At 43.7% G+C, this 18,973-nt stretch overlaps 1 protein-coding gene across 2 annotated transcripts in view; it reads right to left on the bottom strand.

The window, feature by feature from the left end:
* The window catches only part of cep85l (centrosomal protein 85, like), a 77,720-nt gene extending 62,401 nt beyond the window's left edge, over positions 1–15,319 (bottom strand). Inside the window, exons 1-3 of one of the 2 annotated variants that reach the window (XM_035774833.2) lie at positions 15,305–15,319; positions 14,120–14,236; positions 2,885–3,043 (exon numbers count right to left, since the gene is read on the bottom strand). In XM_035774833.2, the coding sequence (XP_035630726.2) occupies positions 2,885–3,043; positions 14,120–14,135 (175 nt within the window). In that variant the 5' untranslated portion in view covers positions 14,136–14,236; positions 15,305–15,319. Of the gene's footprint in view, positions 1–2,884; positions 3,044–6,845; positions 7,415–14,119; positions 14,237–15,304 lie in introns of those variants that run through there. The other variant, XM_035774832.2, reaches the window with a different exon arrangement.
* Positions 15,320–18,973: the final 3,654 nt, after the last annotated feature.

Here is an 18,973-nt window from a genome sequence, read left to right as displayed (position 1 = left end):
TAGGGGTTTAAATGGTGAACAGGGATCTCTCAAAATGCAGGCGATCCTGCACACTAAGGGTTTAAATGGAGAACAGGGATCTCTCAAAATGCAGGAGATCCTGCACACTAGGGGTTTAAATGGGAACAGGGATCTCTCAAAATGCAGGCGATCCTGCACACTAGGGGTTTAAATGGCGAACAGCGATCTCTCAAAATGCAGGCGATCCTGCACACTAGGGGCTTAAATGGCGAACAGGGATCTCTCAAAATGCAGGCGATCCTGCACACTAGGGGTTTAAATGGCGAACAGCGATCTCTCAAAATGCAGGCGATCCTGCACACTAGGGGTTTAAATGGCGAACAGCGATCTCTCAAAATGCAGGCGATCCTGCACACTAGGGGTTTAAATGGCGAACAGCGATCTCTCAAAATGCAGGTGATCCTGCACACTAGGGGTTTAAATGGGAACAGGGATCTCTCAAAATGCAGGCGATCCTGCACACTAGGGGTTTAAATGGCGAACAGGGATCTCTCAAAATGCAGGCGATCCTGCACACTAGGGGTTTAAATGGTGAACAGGGATCTCTCAAAATGCAGGCGATCCTGCACACTAGGGGTTTAAATGGTGAACAGGGATCTCTCAAAATGCAGGCGATCCTGCACACTAGGGGTTTAAATGGCGAACAGGGATCTCTCAAATGTCCAGTCCAATGTCCAAACAAAACAAATGAGAATAACTGACAAATCATCCCTTAATCACTAGACCTTTGTTCCATTTAATTAAAGGGTCGAGTGGATTAGCAATCTGAGTTTGTCTGATGTTAGCCTGTCTACAGTATCGGAAGATACAGCCATGCTACAGGACGATCGCAGTAGTGTCCTCCTAATGCGATAGTTATAGAAGAGCTCCTGATCCATCCCACTCAGACATTGCAGACATTGTCATGGCAGAGCTGCCCTACTTCAGAGTCCAGCTCTCTCTCTCGGCCTGTATCCATTCACATCTCCAGTGGTTATGGCATTCAGTTAGGGGGGAGAGAGAAAATACAAAGGAAACAATTCAATATTTGTGGTTTAAAAAAGGCAGAGCCTGTACAGGTCATCCTGGGTTAGTGAAAGGCAAGTCGATGTTATCTTATGTTCTCCTAACACACCAGCAAGCCTGGAAGAATCAAATAGTAGCAGCAGAGATGACAAAGTGAGGAGAAATGAGTCTGACCTTGTTTCTGGACCTGCGCAGTACCTGATGCGCTGCACTGAAGGTAAGTAGCTCAATTAATAGCAGAGATGCTGCGATCAATGGGAGTCTGCCAGGCCCTGTGCTCATCAACCGGCCGGGGGAGGTGGGGGGGGGGCTCAGTATTAGTTAGTTCCCCACAGCACACACACACAGACAGGCAGGTGCCTCAGAACAGCTCTAGATCCACCCAGGCTCCAGGAGGTGACAGACAATGTGCCCTAGCCCGGCCCAGTGCCTCTGGCTGGGAGGGTGGATGAGGGAGGGCAGGGTGCCGACTGCTGAGTGCTGAAATGTAGGCCAGAACAATGAAACTCCGGCCTGTTGTTTCCGCAGGTGAGGACAAATAGAACATTGGCGCAGTGCTATATTCCATCATCGCCACGGGTACCAATTAGGAACTGTTGACTGCTTGTGTCATAACTAACTAGAAGGGTTCCCAAGGTAACAACACTTCCTTTGGGTGTGTGCTGTCTGTGTACATTCAAGTTGCTAGGGGGGCTACTGGGACACAGGGTTCTCTAAACTGAAGGCGCTGCTATTGGGAGAGTCATTCTCCTATTCATCTCTCATAAGGCAGTGACATTCACAAGTGTCTGAAGCTCTCTGTGTGTGTACGCTCCAAAATACATCTGAAAACACTCTGCAAGTCCTAACGAGATGCTAAATGATTCTGTGCGTTTGTTTAAATGATCCCAACAAAGCAAGGCCTTGAGCAGATCTCCGTAGCACAGCCCACAAAATGTCTCGATGACTTGAATATGTAGAGTCTTTGTTTGGGTAGCCCTAAGGCAGACTGTGGCTGGCCAGCTGTTAATGGTTATGGTGGTTGTGGGAGATGGGTGGCCAGTCCAGAAACCCCAGTCCCAGACACAGCTCCCCAGGGAAGGTAGAGGGTAGAGGGTAGAGGGGGCTGGGCCGGGTCCTGACATCTGGAACTGTGGAGGTTATGACCGCAATACAGACAGTGGGCTGCCGACAACATTCTCTAACCTGGCAAAGCCACAACACCACACAAGGCAGGCATACACACCCCCCCCCCTACTAGAAACTATTAGGCCAAGTCCTACAGTGGACTTGTTGATAAGCAAAAGTGTGCCACAGACTTCTTGTATGTTCATGTTGAGCTGGTAGGAGTAGTATGCAGTAGCGCAGGGAGTAGGGCCTACTCAATCCAAATGTAAAAGTTGTAAGTCTTGACGATTGGAAAGAAAACATATTTCCCAATGTAGCTAGAAACTAGGGAGAGAAACAGGGATATGCAAGAAGTGAGTCCCGAACCACAAAAATAGAGTGGAATTTGGAGTCTCTACTAAATCTCAATTGAATTCCTTCCAGTGATCCAACCAGCTAAGACACAGTACTGCCAAGAGGACATGACTTTAGTTTCCATTTGTGTCATCGTTACTTGCCAAAAGAAAGTGAAACACCCTTATCCGGGAACAACAGTGTGGAAAGAGTTGGACTAGAGTCCGTAGCTTCAGAACTAGTCATTTATATAACAGCAGACTCTTAGCTAGAAGATGCAGTGAAACTTAAAATGGGTCATACACGAGAGATTCTCTCTCTCTCTCTCTCTCTCTTCTGTTGCTAATAATGCTCGTATTGTGCTGTATTGTTCGTGTTATGGAGGAGTGGACCTCCTATATATGATGAGAGTCCATACCTTCCACACTGTCGGAGCAGGATGTGCCAATGCCTGTGTCACCGCTGTCAGAGGCACCGCTGTGGCGTCTCCCACGGTTACTGGTACCGGGGGCAGAGGAGGTACCCTGCCATGACGACTCACACCCCGGGACCCATCCAGGAGGGCTGGTGTTGGAACCTAAAAAACAAGACCCCCAGTCAAGGAAGAAGCATTTGTTAGAAACACTCACTACACTGTACTCGTCTGTTTCAGCACCAAAGGTCAAGCCAACTTCAACTTTAACAATCCTGTGTTTTCATAATAGATTCAAATGAACTAGCCTACCACACATGGTAGCCCAACAGCTAGGCCGAACTCTAACATGAAGCCAATAAATGCTGTCTTGGTGGGTTACCTTATCTCTAACCGATAAGAGGATCGGGATTGTTTGATCGTTATTAAAGTCAGCAAATAGAATCTGCACAGCTAGAGACCCTAATAACAGCTGCTGGCTTAGCTCAACTGGCATATGTTTTGGTTGGAGACGGACTGACTACATTTCTGTTGCTCTACACCCCCTTCCCCTCCTAGTAAACACACAACTAGTCTGGTTGTATGCTATAACTAAACAAGATCTACTTTCCTCTCAATTACAGTCAATGTGATTGTGTTATACAGTCAGATATAAACATAAAAATAAATGTATTTGACCTTTATTTAACTAGACAAGTCAGTTAAAGAACACATTTTTATTTACAATGACTGCCTACCCCGGCCAAACCCTTACAACGCTTATGGGACTCCCTATGGGACTCCCAATCGTGGCCGGCTGTGATACAGCCTGGAATTAAACCAGGGTCTGTAGTCACGCCTCTAACACTGAGATGTATTGCTTTAGACCCCTGCGCCACTCGGGATAATATAGAGATAGTGGTAATGAGGGGGTAGTGTTGATAGTTGACTGATACAGTGGTAGTGCACATATTGACTAGGAAACACTCAGTTCCTGAGGGGAGAGTACAATATGACACAGTGTCACTGAAATCTACCAAGCAGGGATGTGGCCTATACGCTCAGGTCAAAAAAAGACTACACAGCTTAGATTTTAACTAGCCCAAAGGCCGGCAGATGTCTCCCCATCTTACCGCCCGAAGGCATAGTATGCAGCCGGCTCAAGCACGGTAGTGGAAAATGGTGTTTATAAAGAAACGTATGCATATTTTCTCCATTTTGTTCCACCTTCTCACCATTAAATCGAGTTAAGGAGGAAATTGACGCCTTTGCAGCCTGGATGGAGAATGTTTTATGTACGACCCTGTCCAGGGATATGCAGCCGCTGCATACAATACCTTTGGACGGTAAGATGAAACGACTCAATATCGCCATCTGCTGACCTTCGGACAAGATTTAAACCAAATGACGTTCCAATCCCAATACTGGATTCCCCCCCCCCCCCAACATTTCAGGGGAGGCTTCAAGATGAAAAACACAGATAGGACTGTTTAGTATCAAACAAAAACAAGGGATTGTAGATAAGTAAACCTAACCATAATAACTAAGAAAAAAGGCAGAGGACTTATACACCTTTGTGCTGACTGAGCAAACACATGAGACACGGAAGCCAGACCAGAAGTGTCCACGGTACTGATTCTCTGTCTGCTCAGACCTCTAATCCAATTGTTTCCCTTGATTTACTGAGTCACAAAACACAAAATAACTTTTGCCTCCTGTGCTATTCAGTTGTTAGACAGTATGCTAGGCCCTAGTCCACTGCTAAGCTACACCAATCCACAACTGAGCAAACCAGTCAGTCGCCCATTATGAAAACACAGTCCCCTCTAGTGAAAACAAACCCTCTCTCCCAGGCACATGGAAATGAAAGCTGAGGCTACACTGAAATATTTCCTGAGTCATTTCCGATGACAGGAGGGATTTTCGGTTTCAGATTCCTAAGGGATGCATTCAGGCACTTGTCCTTATCACATTGAGTAACTGTTATGTGTGTATGGGTAATGATTGAGGTCAGGTGAGGTTCGGGCAAGTCCCAAACACACCTTAGTGCATCCCAACAGTCCATGTCTGTCTTTACACACTGCAGGGGCTGTATGTCCTCTTTGTCTGCAAACTATTCTGAGTGTGTAATCCGTTTAGACAGAGGTCATTAAGGCTGTCCTATTTTGTGCCATCAGGCAGGAGGCTGAGGAGGGTGCAGCTCAGATGTGCTCTGCAACGTTTCTCCACATGGAGAGGTGACTGTCCTCCTGCTCTGCTCTGACCATCACCAAGGCACTTGCTGAAGCACACTCCTGTTACAATGCAGTGTAGGTGGCAGAATACTTTTGCTTATAGATAAGACGTTTTATCAAATTGCTCTTATACCTATGTAGTAACACTATATTACTTTAGTAAGAACATTGCTACTTATCGTAGCCTACAGTTGGCCAATTGTGTAGTGTTTTTGGGGGTTATTACACAATAATAAGAATATTATATCGTTGTGTAAGAGGCATGGATCATTATCCAATCTACAGTGACCACATACCAGAATCCTATTTCTCTTTACACACTTTCCTTGACGCTCCCTCTCTCTCTACCAGGAATCAGTACATCAATTATGATAGGCATCAGCAGCAGAGAGAGGTTGAACTAGACCTGCTACATGATCACTCTCCCATTTCTGACGTGTCTTAAATCTCGAGGGCTCTGTCCAGACAGCCCCTTACATCATCATGCCAAAGGCCTCCACTCCACTCCTGCTCCCAGCCTGCCTGCCTGCATATGTGGCACATCACAAGTACCTGTGATTTCTAGCATAATTCTGAACGCTGGAATCTCCCTGTGGATGTAACACTCGGTGGGGGTGAACCTACAGTGAGCATGGCTCAGATTGAGGTGATTGAGCTGTCGGATTCCAGTGGTCCACTCTCTCTAATCACTGCCCAGATATATTAGCCATTCCAAAATTGCCTACATTCTCAATATACCTGTCCCGAAACTGGGCCTGGTGAAACCACTCATATAAACTAGGAGTCCTTAAATAAAGAGGATCGTAAAATAACGATATAATTGATATGCCTTGAGCCAACATATTGTAACACTATGGAGAACAAGTTGATCGTGTAAATTCCTCATCTGTTTTATGGAGGAGTGCGCCCAGGCAATGTAGAATGTAGTACTTGGGTTTTGCAAAAATAGATAGATTATTGAGATCACAAAAGCACGGGGGACCCGCCAAGCCCCATTATGACACTGCAGTGGTTATGCTCATCTGATTCAGCAGTTTGCTGGGCGCCGGAGAACATTGCGCTTCGGGAGCATATCAAGTTTGGTGTTCGTTGTAGGCTAAATCAAAACGCGATGCTCTATTTGTAGGGCTAGTACTATATCTGTTGGCCACTTTAGATGATCTAGCTAGTAGGCTAGCTAGATTGATAGTTAACTATCAATCTGGCCAAAGCCACAGTAATTGACATGGCTAGCTGTCAATTACTGACTCACTGGACAGGAAGACAAAGGAGGGGGTAAGTCCGTCATAATATAATTCTAGAGACACAATGCCGCTAACTACATCACAATGTTACAATGTAGCTTGGCTAGACATCTTTCGAATGTTGATTACAGAAACAGAAATCGTAGGCTCTAAGGGCGAGCAGTTAGCTAAATGCCCCCGATGATGAAAGAAAATCCGCTCTCTGCAAACCTGCATTATTTTGTCATGAACAATTAATTGATAGTCATCCATTCAAGCATTTCTGTTACAATGTCTCATCATCAACGATGTCTCATCATTATCAAGAAGCACCAGATAGAGCAAACGTTAGCAGCTCGCTCGCTAGCAGAAACCCTTATGTATTAGCTTAGCATCAGCTAGCTAGACTCGAGTGAAGGTTCACCGTTATACGAGCCTGATCAAGCCTCTCGTCTGGTCAGACATTATTACCATAAAAATATCAGCACAGTGATGTTATTCTTGAATAAAATATAAATAATAAGATCTTACCCGTTTTAAAGGTATCGAACCCATCCTCAAATTCGTTTCTGCCCCACATTGTGACTGGTTTTATGCGCCCGATCGCAGTGGAACTCCGAGAATAGATCCCACAAGAAAAAAGCAAAACGTGATCTCACAAAAGATGGAAGATTCCTCAAGAGGTTGTCATGATTACATTGCGGGAAAGGGCAGTCATTAAAACTGAAACGAAACGGCTTCCTATTATAACACGTCTTCTGTCCAAAACGAGCTCCATAAATCTGAAATCTTGGGAAGGTTGACTGAAGAACTTACTGTCGACTCGCTGGCAAGAGCAATGCATGTAAGGATGTGATCTCACTGAGTGCGTGCTACAGCTCCTCTTCCCGAAAGGCTCAGTCTCCTCCCCCTCTACTCAGTGCCAAGGCCACTGCAGCTAGACAAGGGTTGAGTGTTCCTTGGCGACTCTAAGCATAGCCAACTGGGCATCACACAGTATTCTAAAATACTGATAATCGTTTCCCTGTGTGTGGCTTTTGGGATTTTGGTGTTGAGCTGCAGTATGCAGTAAAAGGCAAAGCCCCACTGTCTGCAGTCTTGACGGAGAGCCAATTGTACAGGTGCGCAGCGCATCAAGAGTAAATTGTGACGTTTCTGGCGCGCTGTCTCTTTTTTTTTCTTTTTTTTGTTGATATCGAGGTGAGGCCATGCTGAATGGCAATTAAACAACAAATTAATATATCTAAGGGAAATATACACAAAGGTCAGTCAAGACAGGAAGAGGAGCTATTGAGTTGCCTAGTGGGGAAACCAGTGGGACCAGTTAGTGACGTTCCTATTTTTTTTACACATTTTATTTAACTAGGCAAGTCATTTAAGAACAAATGCTAATTTACAATGACAGCCTACACCGGCCAAACCCGGAAGACGCTGGGCCAATTGTGCGCTGCCCTATGGGACTCCCAATCACAGCCTGTTCTGATACAGCCTCGATTCAAACCAGGGTGGGTGTCTGTAGTGACACTTCTAGCACTGAGATGCAGTGCCTTAGACCGCTGCGCCATTCGGGAGCCTCATATAAGTCTCATATAAGCCTGCCTACTACACATTCCTAAACATTCCTACTAATGACAATTTTCTACGCTCATCCTGAAATGATAAATGGCACTTTGGGAACTTCCGATAAGCACTTGAACTGAAAACTGAACACAGTGCGTTTGTTTTTTTGCAGGCAGTAAATGTCCCTTTAGACCTAGTCCTCTCACTTCTGCTTTCCTCTCTTTATTCCCTATCACTTAGTTATGTGCTTCACTGTCCAGCTTTGTTCCTCTATTGTGCAAAAAAAACTACCGCTTCTTAGACTTACTTTCAATGAGAATTACAGATCTAAAAGTCACAGATCTATAAGTCACATTTCTATGTGAATTTGGTTGGTAGTCCAAAAAGTAACATATTGCAGCTTTAACATAAACCCATACCAAACCTGTTATCATGAGAATGTTTATTTCTATACAATATTTCATTGGGAAAAACAGACTACTATAATAATGTGTCAAGAAGCAACATTTCAGCAAACACAATTCCAAAACTCATCCTCCTAAGTTCAGATAGATACTTCCCTTTAAGTTTGAACAGAGGAGCTTCCTTAGCAACCTACCATGGTGCCAACAAATTGACAATTGTGATGAATCATTGTTCATGACATAGTAAGATCACAATATGACAGAGATCATTCCCTGGCCATCACCAGGTTTTAACCGAGCGAAGAATATTTGGAAGGAAAACACGGATGACAAAAACATCTGAAGAATCACAGACAAAATATATGTAGTATTTTAATGTGAGCTGCAGTTTTGCATCACGACCAGACTGTAAAATTGGTCAGCTATGATACCAGAGGACCGATCCAAATCAGTTCCAACGCTACAATGACATGAACTGTCTGCAGTCATTCAGCATGAGACCGTTTCAGGCCGAGGGGAACAGCCCCGATGCATAATTATTTGTGTACCGTATTGTCCCTGTTCAATTACCCATACTGTCTCAATTAAATAAATGACATTCTTTCTGTGTCTGCATACAAATGCAATTATCTCAATAGATGAGCTAAGCAGAGCTGCCAAAAGACATGAGTCGCATGGAAAAGTGTGTGTTCTTAATCACTAAATGTGTTTTTTTTGTGTCATGTAATTGAAGACTTATCAACACAAAATGAGAGCACATGATGGTGGCACACTCCTCCTGCTCGCTTTTGATCAAGTTAACGCATAAACTATATGGCAAGTATGATGTCAGTGTAACAATGTTTATGAAGTAAGGCAAATATAGTGTTTTGTTAATTCCCCCAAGGTTTAGAGTGTTGGCAAATTCAGCTCTGACCTAATAGCAAAAACATTAAGGGTCAAGCCCAAAGCATACATCAATATCAACATTGGAAATTCGGTCTAAATTTATTCTAATGATATAAGGAAATGGAAAATATGAAAACAGACCACAGTATTTACAGTTACAAGAACTTCCAGGTGGCAAACTGTTATAAACAAGAACAAAACACAAAACTGAATCTCCCAACAGGTCTGAACATGACATGCATCACTTCAGCTTATTACACAATCATCCATTTCCATCATCAACAGGAGTTATAGGGAACACTCTCCCGTTCAGTCAACTAATTGACAAGATAGTACTTTGCGCTCAAAAAAGAGGGTCACAATGTACACTGCCTTCAGAAAGTATTCCTACCTCTTGACCACAGGAGGTTGGTGGCACCTTAATTGGGGAGGACTGTCAGGAGCAGAATGAGTGGACTGGTTCAAATATATCAAACACATGCTTTCCATGGTTTCCATGTGTTTGATACCATTGCATTCACTCTGTTCCAGACATTACTATGAACCGTCCTACCCCCTTATTCCACATTTTGTTGCGTTACAGCCTGAATTCAAAATTGATTAAATAAACTCAGCAAATAAACTCACTGTCAACTGTGTTTAATTGCAGCAAACTTAGCATGTGTAAATATTCGTATGAACATAACCATATTTAACAACTGAGACATAAACTGAACAAGTTCCACAGACATGTGACTAACAGAAATTGAATAATGTGTCCCTGAACAAAGGGGGGGTCAAAATCAAAAGTAACAGTCAGTATCTGGTGTGGCCACCAGCTGCATTAAGTATTGCAGTGCATCTCCTCCTCATGGATTGCACCAGATTTGCCAGTTCTTGCTGTGAGATGTTATCCCACTCTTCCACCAAAGCGCCTGCTTGTTCCCGGACATTTCTGGGGGGAATGGCCCTAGCCCTCACCCTCCGATCCAACAGGTCCCAGACGTGCTCAATGGGATTGGGATCCGGGCTCTTCGCTGGCCATGGCAGGACACTGACATTCATGTCTTGCAGGAAATCATGCACAGAATGAGCATTATGGCTGGTGGCATTGTCATTGTCATGCTAGAGGCTGGTGGCATTGTCATGAGCCTGCAGGAAGGGTACCACATGAGGGAGGAGGATGTCTTCCCTGTAACGCACAGGGTTGAGATTGCCTGCAATGACAACAAGCTCAGTCCGATGATGCTGTGACATACTTTCCCAGACCAAGACGGACCCTCCACCTCCAAATCGATCCCGCTCCCGAGTACAGGCCTCGGTGTAACGCTCATTCCTTTGACGATAAACGCGAATCCAACCAGCACCCCTGGTGAGACAAAACTGCGAATCGCAGGGATTGTACGTTCCTGGTGTAACTCGGGCAGTTGTTGTTGCCATCCTGTACCTGTCCTGCAGGTGTGGTGTTCGGATGGACCAATCCTGTGCAGGTGTTGTTACACGTGGTCTGCCACTGCGAGGACGATCAGCTGTCCATCCTGTCTCCCTATAGCGCTGTCTTAGGCGTCTCACAATACGGACATTGCAATTCATTGCCCTGGCCACATCTGCAGTCCTCATGCCTTCTTGCAGCATGCCTAAGGCAGGTTCACGCAGATGAGCAGGGACCCGGGGCATCTTTCGATGTTGGTGTTTTTCCAGAGTCAGTAGAAAGGTCTCTTTAGTGTCCTAAGTTTTCATAACTGACATTAATTGCCTACCGTCTGTAAGCAGTTAGTGTCTTAATTCCACAGGTGAATGTTCATTAATTGTTTATGGTTCATTGAACAAGCATGGGAAAGAGTGTTTAAACCCTTTAAAATTAAGATCTGTGAAGTTGGATTTTTACGAATGATCTTTGAAAGACAGGGTCCTGAAAAAGGGACTTTTCTTTATTTGCTGAATTTATATACTGTTCTCATCCATCTACAAACAATACCCCATAATGAAATGTTTGCAAATTTATTGAAAATTAAATACAGAACTATACAGTACAAGTAAACATTTTTGACACCTTCTCATTCAAGGATTTTTCTTTATTTTTTACTATTTTCTACATTGTAGAACAAGCAAAAAATAAAGAAAAATCCTTGAATGAGTAGGTGTATCCAAACCTTTGACTGGTACTGTAAGTATTCACACCCCTGAGTCAATACTTTGTAGAATCACCTTTGGCAGCGATTAAAGATGTCTTTCTGGGTAAGTCTCTAAGAGATTTCCGCCCCTAGATTGCGCAACAATTGCCCATTATTATTTTTAGAATTCTTAAAGCTCAGTGAAATTGGTTGTTGATAATTGCTAGACAACCATTGTCAGGTCTTGCCATATTTTCAAAACTGTAACTCAGGGACATTCACTGTCTTCTTGGTAAGCAACTCCAATGTATATTTTGCTTTGTTTTTAAGGTTATTGTTCTGCTGAAGGGTGAATTCATCTCCCAGTGTCTGGTGGAAAGCAGGCTGAAGCAGGTTTTCCTCTAGGATTTTGCCTGTGCTTAGCTCCATTCCGTTTATTTTTTATCCTGAAAAACTCCCAAGTCCTTAACGATTACAAGCATACCCATAACATGATGCAGCCACCACTATGCTTGAAAATATAGAGAGTGGTACTCAATAATGTGTTGTATTGGATTTACCCCAAACATAACACTTTGTATTCATGACAAAAAGTTAATTACTTTGCCACATTTTTTTGCAGTATTACGTTATTGCCTTGTTAAAAACAGGATGCATGTTTTGGAATACTTTTATTATGTATAGGCTTCCTTCTTTTCACTTTTTTAAAAATCATGTTAAACACTATTATTGCAACTTAAAACTATCCATGCAACTTATTATGTGACTTGTTAAGCACATTTTTACTCCCGACCTTATTTAGGCTTGCCATAAAGGGTTTGAATACTTATTGACTCAAGACATTTTAGCTTTACATTTGTAATTATTTTCTAAAATAAATTGACATTTTGTGGTATTGTGTGCATGTATGCCAGTGACAAACAAATATCTATATAATCAATTTTAAATTCAGTCTGTAACACAATAAATTGTGGAAAAAGTCAAGGGGCGTGAATAATTTCTGAAAGCACTGTACCTGCACTCTAATTCTCTGTTCCCATAGGATAACACTTTGGAGAACCTTTTTGGTTCCAGGTAGAACCCTTTTGGGTTTCATGTATAAGAGGGTTCTACATGGAACCCAAAAGGGTTCTACCTGGAACCAAAACGGGTTCTCCAATGGGAACAGCCAAACAACCCTTTGGAAAACATTTTAAAATTAAGAGTGTAGGATACGATTGGTCAATCACTACTTCTAATAAGTATTCTACTGTCATAGATAGTACAGTGATGATAACCACAGCCTCTGATGAGTTTGGTAACTGTTTGGGTCATGCCTGAACAAGAACACCTGTGTATTAGAGGAGCTAAGTTGTGCATGCATCTCTAGACACAGAGTAGACATGTTGTTCTGGATGGAACCCTGGCACTGCAGGACACCACAAACCGTCCCCACGACAACAGTAGCTCTTTCAGCCAAACAGCACGGCCCACTCCCTCCCATTTGGAGTCTGAACAGTAGACTACACTTCAGCACAGAACAAAGAACACTTCACATTTACCAAACAATCCTTGGGCTGTTAACAGTGCACATTTATGTGTGATTGAACTCGCGTCTTTGGTTATTTTCAGATGCACCTTTTATGAGCAGAAAAAAGACCTTGAGGAAACATTCAATAAGCTAAGGTGACCAGATTTTGGAAATTAAAATGTTTACAATAGTCCTTTCAATTGAAATATAATTGATTTATAACACAAATTGATTACCCATCGGGGACATTTTTGGGGACAGCTCTAGCCGGGGTCAGGCCACAAAAACCATGGACTGTACCCAGAAATTGGGGGAGTCTGGTCACCCTACAATAAGAGGTGGCTTGTAACTAGGCCTATTACAAAACCACATCTGGAATGTGTCTAAGTCAGGGAGAATTCCAATACAACTAGCTAATAATGGAATGCATTACTACAATATTGTTTAAAGAAAGCCTAATTCTCCAAAGCAAAGAACACACGTTTTGGTATCAAAGCAGAAGTCTGGCACTCAGCCCTTATTAGAGAGTAATGAACAGTCGCTACCCAGCACACAAACACAACATTTCCTCTCAGAGGACTCTGAATATCTCAGTGTTCCACTGACGACAGCAGGGACCTGCTCTTTTGCTGCTGTTTTCCCTCCACCACCTCAGATGAGGTGGATTACATGTACAATTTACAGATCATTGTTGAAATATATATCAAGAGGGACTTTGGGCAAACAGAGCGGTGTCAGAATCAGTGTTTTTGTGTATGTTATCAGCTTGCTGCAGACTGCTCCCTGCCCCCCACTTCCTGTCTCTCAGCCAGGAAACCAATGACTGGGCCTGGACACACTACTACAGCCAACCTGCACACCGAGCCCGCTGTCCTAGCACACAGCACTGACACATGTCAACAGAAAACCCTGGCCAGACCATGTGTTACACTAACATACCAGTACACTAGCATGACCACTACATGTTTATGGCTCATTAGCTGTTTCCATACCGGAACTTTTACACATTTCTGCCCGAAATAGTTTCTCTGAATAGTACAACGGATGGTGGTATGGTGCTAACAGAACTTGAGAATAAATCAACCACATCAACATGGGCTGTAGAATGGAATGCCAGATACAAAAATGCAAAGTCAAAATCTGTTTAAATTAGCCTTAATCTCAGTTATATCCTAATAGAAGGCAAGTGTCCTCTTTACATATTCACATCTGTTTTAAATAGCACACCCATATTTCTGTGTATTTCTTTTGAGGAGCTTGCTTTGTGAGTAAGCATATACACCAACATGAACACATATGAGAAAAGAGTACGGGTAATACATCTATTCAAGTTTTAGAAAATCTACTTACACAAATTCTTCTTCATGAGCACTTCGGCACGCAATGCAGAAGCAGAGTGAGGAAGTGGTAGAGGATTCAGAATACGTTGACATGAAACCCAACTCAGGAACTGGATTAGCCAACCACCTTCACAAAACACAGCAACAGCAACAAAAAAGAAGAGATTTTGAATACAAGCTGTGCAATGAGAAAGGTCCATGACCCGTACGCCACTTTGTGATTTTGGCCTAGTTTTCAGGAAGAATTCATAAGATCAAAGGAGTAAAACAATATTTAACATTTCTACACATGCGATATACATACAAAACAATTTCATACAATCTTTTGGCAATGAAGCATCAATGCAGAGGGAAACATAATCAAGGTACCAGCTTTATTGCAGAACAGTTGAAGCCTGCTTCCTTCCAGACAGCTAGTAAATCTGCCTCTATGTTCACCATTAGACTGGCTGACTGGGATGTTTAAGTACACTTCTAAAACCATGGATTTAGGTTACTTGTTAATTAGCCTTTTTAATTGGGTGTTTTGTCAGACCTTCTGTCTGTATCCACATAGATCAATAAGGCTAGTCTAAGTCTACATTTTAGACTGGGTCTGGACAGCCAGACTAGACCCATGGTCTCTATTCCAAGGCCTCTACAATATCCCCCAGTCAATTCATTATCATGGTCATTCCAGAAGCTTTCAGCTCCACTTTTAAGTTAAAACAGAAGTCAACTAAACTTCTATAATGGATCTCTCCCCTCTTTCTCCACTAGATAAGTGGAGAAAGAGGGGAGATGGATGGATCTCTCCAACAGATAGATGCTGTTTTGGGAAGTTGGAGCTGTCATTCAGTGTGAAATTCAAAGGAAGCTGAAAGTTGGTACTCAGAAGAGTCTTTCTACACAGTAAGTGTTCCTTAGTCGGCAGTTATTTTGTCAGTGTTAGTTTCCGGCTTGTCAGGGCAACAGTGTGGGTGTATTGCCCAACTTTTTACATGACACAGCGCAGTAACAACAGTCTCATACACAGTTGAATCCATCTCAGCCAAATAGTACTTGCAGTCTTATCAATATTATCCTTATGTGTAAGACTGAATCCAAACCATGACCGTATTGAGTTAAAAAAAATATTGAATGCACAATGTTGTCAAACTCAGAGACAGCTAGCTTGGAGGTGTTGTCAGTCACGATAGTCTGCATGAGTTCATACCTCAGGGCTCCAGCTCTTCTGTCAGGAATGATCCTTTTCAGCCTTCTCCCCTCAGCTCCCCTCTCGGCTCCTGCAGCACCCATGAAAGAACAAGCCTGTGAAACATCTCCAGTGTGTTTATGTAACTGTGTACAGCCTGCCAGAGGCATGCAGGCCAGCCTTTCACTGCTGCTCATTCCTATGCAACCCACACATCTAGTACCACAAGTTTTAGAGGCGCGTTGGAGTAGATTCGGAATCTGAAATGGTTTTTAGCAGCTAGTGATTATCTGTCATCTGTTCCTGATCTACCAAGCCAGTGAGAACAGGAAGGGGCTGTTCGAAGATGCATTCTTATAGGAGTGAAAGAAAGGAGATATCAGCCGTGAATGTGATAAAGTACTTTATGTCCTAAAATATTAGATAAAGACAATTTCCCCAAGCAGTTGATACGTTCTAAAACAAAAAGTAGACCAGACTTACCCTAAAAGACGATCCTCCAAATTGAAAGACAAACCCTGAGGAATAACAGAAATCTCAACCACAGAGAATAAACTGAGGACAAAAGCAAAACAGTCTGTTGAATTGAACAAAGACCACTACACCAAGATACCGTCGGCTGTTCAGACTGCCAAAACCTGCTGAGAGGAACTACCACTGTGGCTAATAAGTCCTACATTAGCACTTACATTTCAATAAGGAATGCAATCCTTCAGGACGTTCATCTCTTCTAATGTGAATAGGTATAGCTCGTTTTATTGTAAAAGAAAGTGTTATAGGTCAAACTGCAAATTCTCAGCACTTCTAAAAGCTGTGAAAATTATGAGCACATGCACTTCACATGACATATTATACCTGTGCCAATATTGTTCTGACAAAACATTCAATCCTTTGAACTGAGATTAGAAGAACCTCAGAAACACTGTAGAGGACAAATGAGAAATACAATGCTCCTGAAATCAGAATAAAACTGCTGGAAAACAAGATAAGGCTGACATCATGCAGTGATTGGGTGAAGTATGTGGTAGTAGACAGACGGGCGGATGGCTAATCAATGTCTCTTCATTATTGATGAGGCTGCTTCTTCATCTGCAGGAAGTTAGGATCCATTAACTCCTCGTCTTACCTCCTGTTGTCACCCACCTCCGACCTTCCTCCATTAACATCACCATCACACCACCTCACTGGGGACTGTCTGGCTGACATTGAGCAGTCTGACCTACACCAACTAGAACAAAAGACATGCTTCAGCAAGTTGGGTCGATATGATTGTCATGTGTGCAGTGCATCTCCATACGTTACCTTTATGCAAGTGGCTGCTTGGTAGAGCGTCTTCGGTTTTTCTGGTTCATTTGTTTCCATCTTCTTAAATGTTACTTACGAGATACACTAATACACTAATACTATTAGTGTCCACATCTTATAACGCAACAGGACGAAACCCAAATGCAGACACAGGAGGCAGATGGTTTGAGTCTCTGATATTTATTAATAGACAAGGGGCAGGCAAGAGGCAGATCGAGGACAGGCAGAAGTTCGTAAACCAGGTCAGAGTCAGAAGGGTACAGAACGGCAGGCAGGCTCGAGGTCAGGGCAGGCAGAATAATATGGCAGGCGGGGTCAGGGCAGGCCAGAAAAGGTCGGAACTGGGAGGACTCGAAAACAGGTACTAGACTAACAGTAGTGTGGAAAAATACGCTGGTAGGCTTGACGAGACAAGACTAACTGGCAACAGACAAACAGAAACCACTGGTATAAATACACAGGGGATAATGAGAACAAATGGGAGACACCTGGTGGGGTGGAGACAAGCACAAGACAGGTGAAACAGATCAGGGTGTGACAGTACTTCCCCCCCCCTCCCCCTCCTCTAGGGGCACCACCTGGCGTCCTACGCGGGCACATACCTGGTTGACCGGGATGCCGGCGGTGAAAGTCAGCAATGAGGGCCGTGTCCAGGATGTCCTTAACGGGGACCCAGCACCTCTCCTCCGGGCCATAACCCTCACATTCAACCAGGTACTGGAAAGCCCTGCCCCGAGGTCGAACACTCAGGAGGCGCCTCACCATGTGCGCCGGATGGCCATCGATGAGACGGGGAGGGTCAGGGGAGGGAGGGAGGGGGGGCCTGGAAACAGATCAGGGTGTGACACATCTTCAAGACCTCCTCCGATCCCATTAGCTTTTGCTGAGGAGCTTTCATGAAGCTTCCCTTTGGAATGCTATCCATGTAGTCATGACAACAGCCATGCTCCTTTTGGTGATCTGCTTTCTGGAAGTGGTACGTTTTCATGGAGCGTGTGATATTGACCATTCCATGATGAAAATGTGCCATTTGCAGCATCATATGAACAAATTAGTGATATTTAAGTTTCACTACCTCATATAACAGCATTATTTCAGGGGCAGCAGGTAGCCTAGTGGTTAGAGACAGGTAGTCTAGTGGTTAGAGACAGGTAGCCTAGTGGTTAGAGACAGGTAGCCTAGTGGTTAGAGACAGGTAGCCTAGTGGGTAGAGACAGGTAGCCTAGTGGTTAGAGACAGGTAGCCTAGTGGGTAGAGACAGGTAGTCTAGTGGTTAGAGACAGGTAGCCTAGTGGTTAGAGACAGGTAGCCTAGTGGTTAGAGACGGGTAGCCTAGTGGGTAGAGACAGGTAGCCTAGTGGTTAGAGACAGGTAGTCTAGTGGTTAGAGACAGGTAGCCTAGTGGGTAGAGACAAGTAGCCTAGTGGTTAGAGACAGGTAGCCTAGTGGTTAGAGACAGGTAGCCTAGTGGTTAGAGACAAGTAGCCTAGTGGTTAGAGACAGGTAGCCTAGTGGGTAGAGACAGGTAGCCTAGTGGTTAGAGACAGTTAGCCTAGTGGTTAGAGACAGGTAGCCTAGTGGTTAGAGACAGGTAGCCTAGTGGTTAGAGACAGGTAGCCTAGTGGTTAGAGACAGTTAGCCTAGTGGTTAGAGACAGGTAGCCTAGTGGTTAGAGACAGGTAGCCTAGTGGTTAGGCCAGTAACTGTAAAGGTTGTTGGATCGAATCCCCGAGCTGACAAGTTAGAAGTCTGTCATTCTGCCCCTGAACAAGGCAGTTAACCCACTGTTCCCCGGTAGGCTGTCATTGTAAATAAGAATTTGTTCTCAGCTGACTTGCCTAGTTAAATTTAAAAAATATTGTGACAGGTTTAATTTAGAGAATAAATAGTTTCACAAGATTGTATCTATGGCATAATTCCTGTTCAATAGCTAGCAGTACGACATCAAGTCAATCATGAATCTCATTATCAAACACGGATCTGTATATTTATACAAATTTGTGAGAATACAACACACACGCATGCAGGTACATGTAACAGAATGACTCTACGTCCGTCCCCTCGCCCATACCCGGGCGCGAACCAGGGACCCTCTGCACACATCAACAACAGTCACCCACGAAGCATCGTTACCCATCGCTCCACAAAAGCCGCGGCCCTTGCAGAGCAAGGGGAACTACTACTTCAAGGTCTCAGAGCAAGTGACGTAACCGATTGAAACGCTATTTAGCGCGCACCGCTAACTAAGCTAGCCGTTTCACATCCGTTACATACACACACAGTGACAAGTCACAAATACTATTCAGTACATTACTGTTTCAAACATTGTGTCATTTTTGCTTTTTTCACTGACTCCTTGTCCCAGTCCACATCCAAATCATCATC

The sequence above is a fragment of the Oncorhynchus keta genome, chromosome 8 (genome assembly GCF_023373465.1).
Source record: "Oncorhynchus keta strain PuntledgeMale-10-30-2019 chromosome 8, Oket_V2, whole genome shotgun sequence".
Taxonomy (NCBI): Eukaryota; Metazoa; Chordata; class Actinopteri; order Salmoniformes; family Salmonidae; genus Oncorhynchus; species Oncorhynchus keta.
The sequence above is the reverse complement of the archived record's forward strand: the minus strand, read 5'-3'. Positions and strand labels throughout refer to the sequence as shown.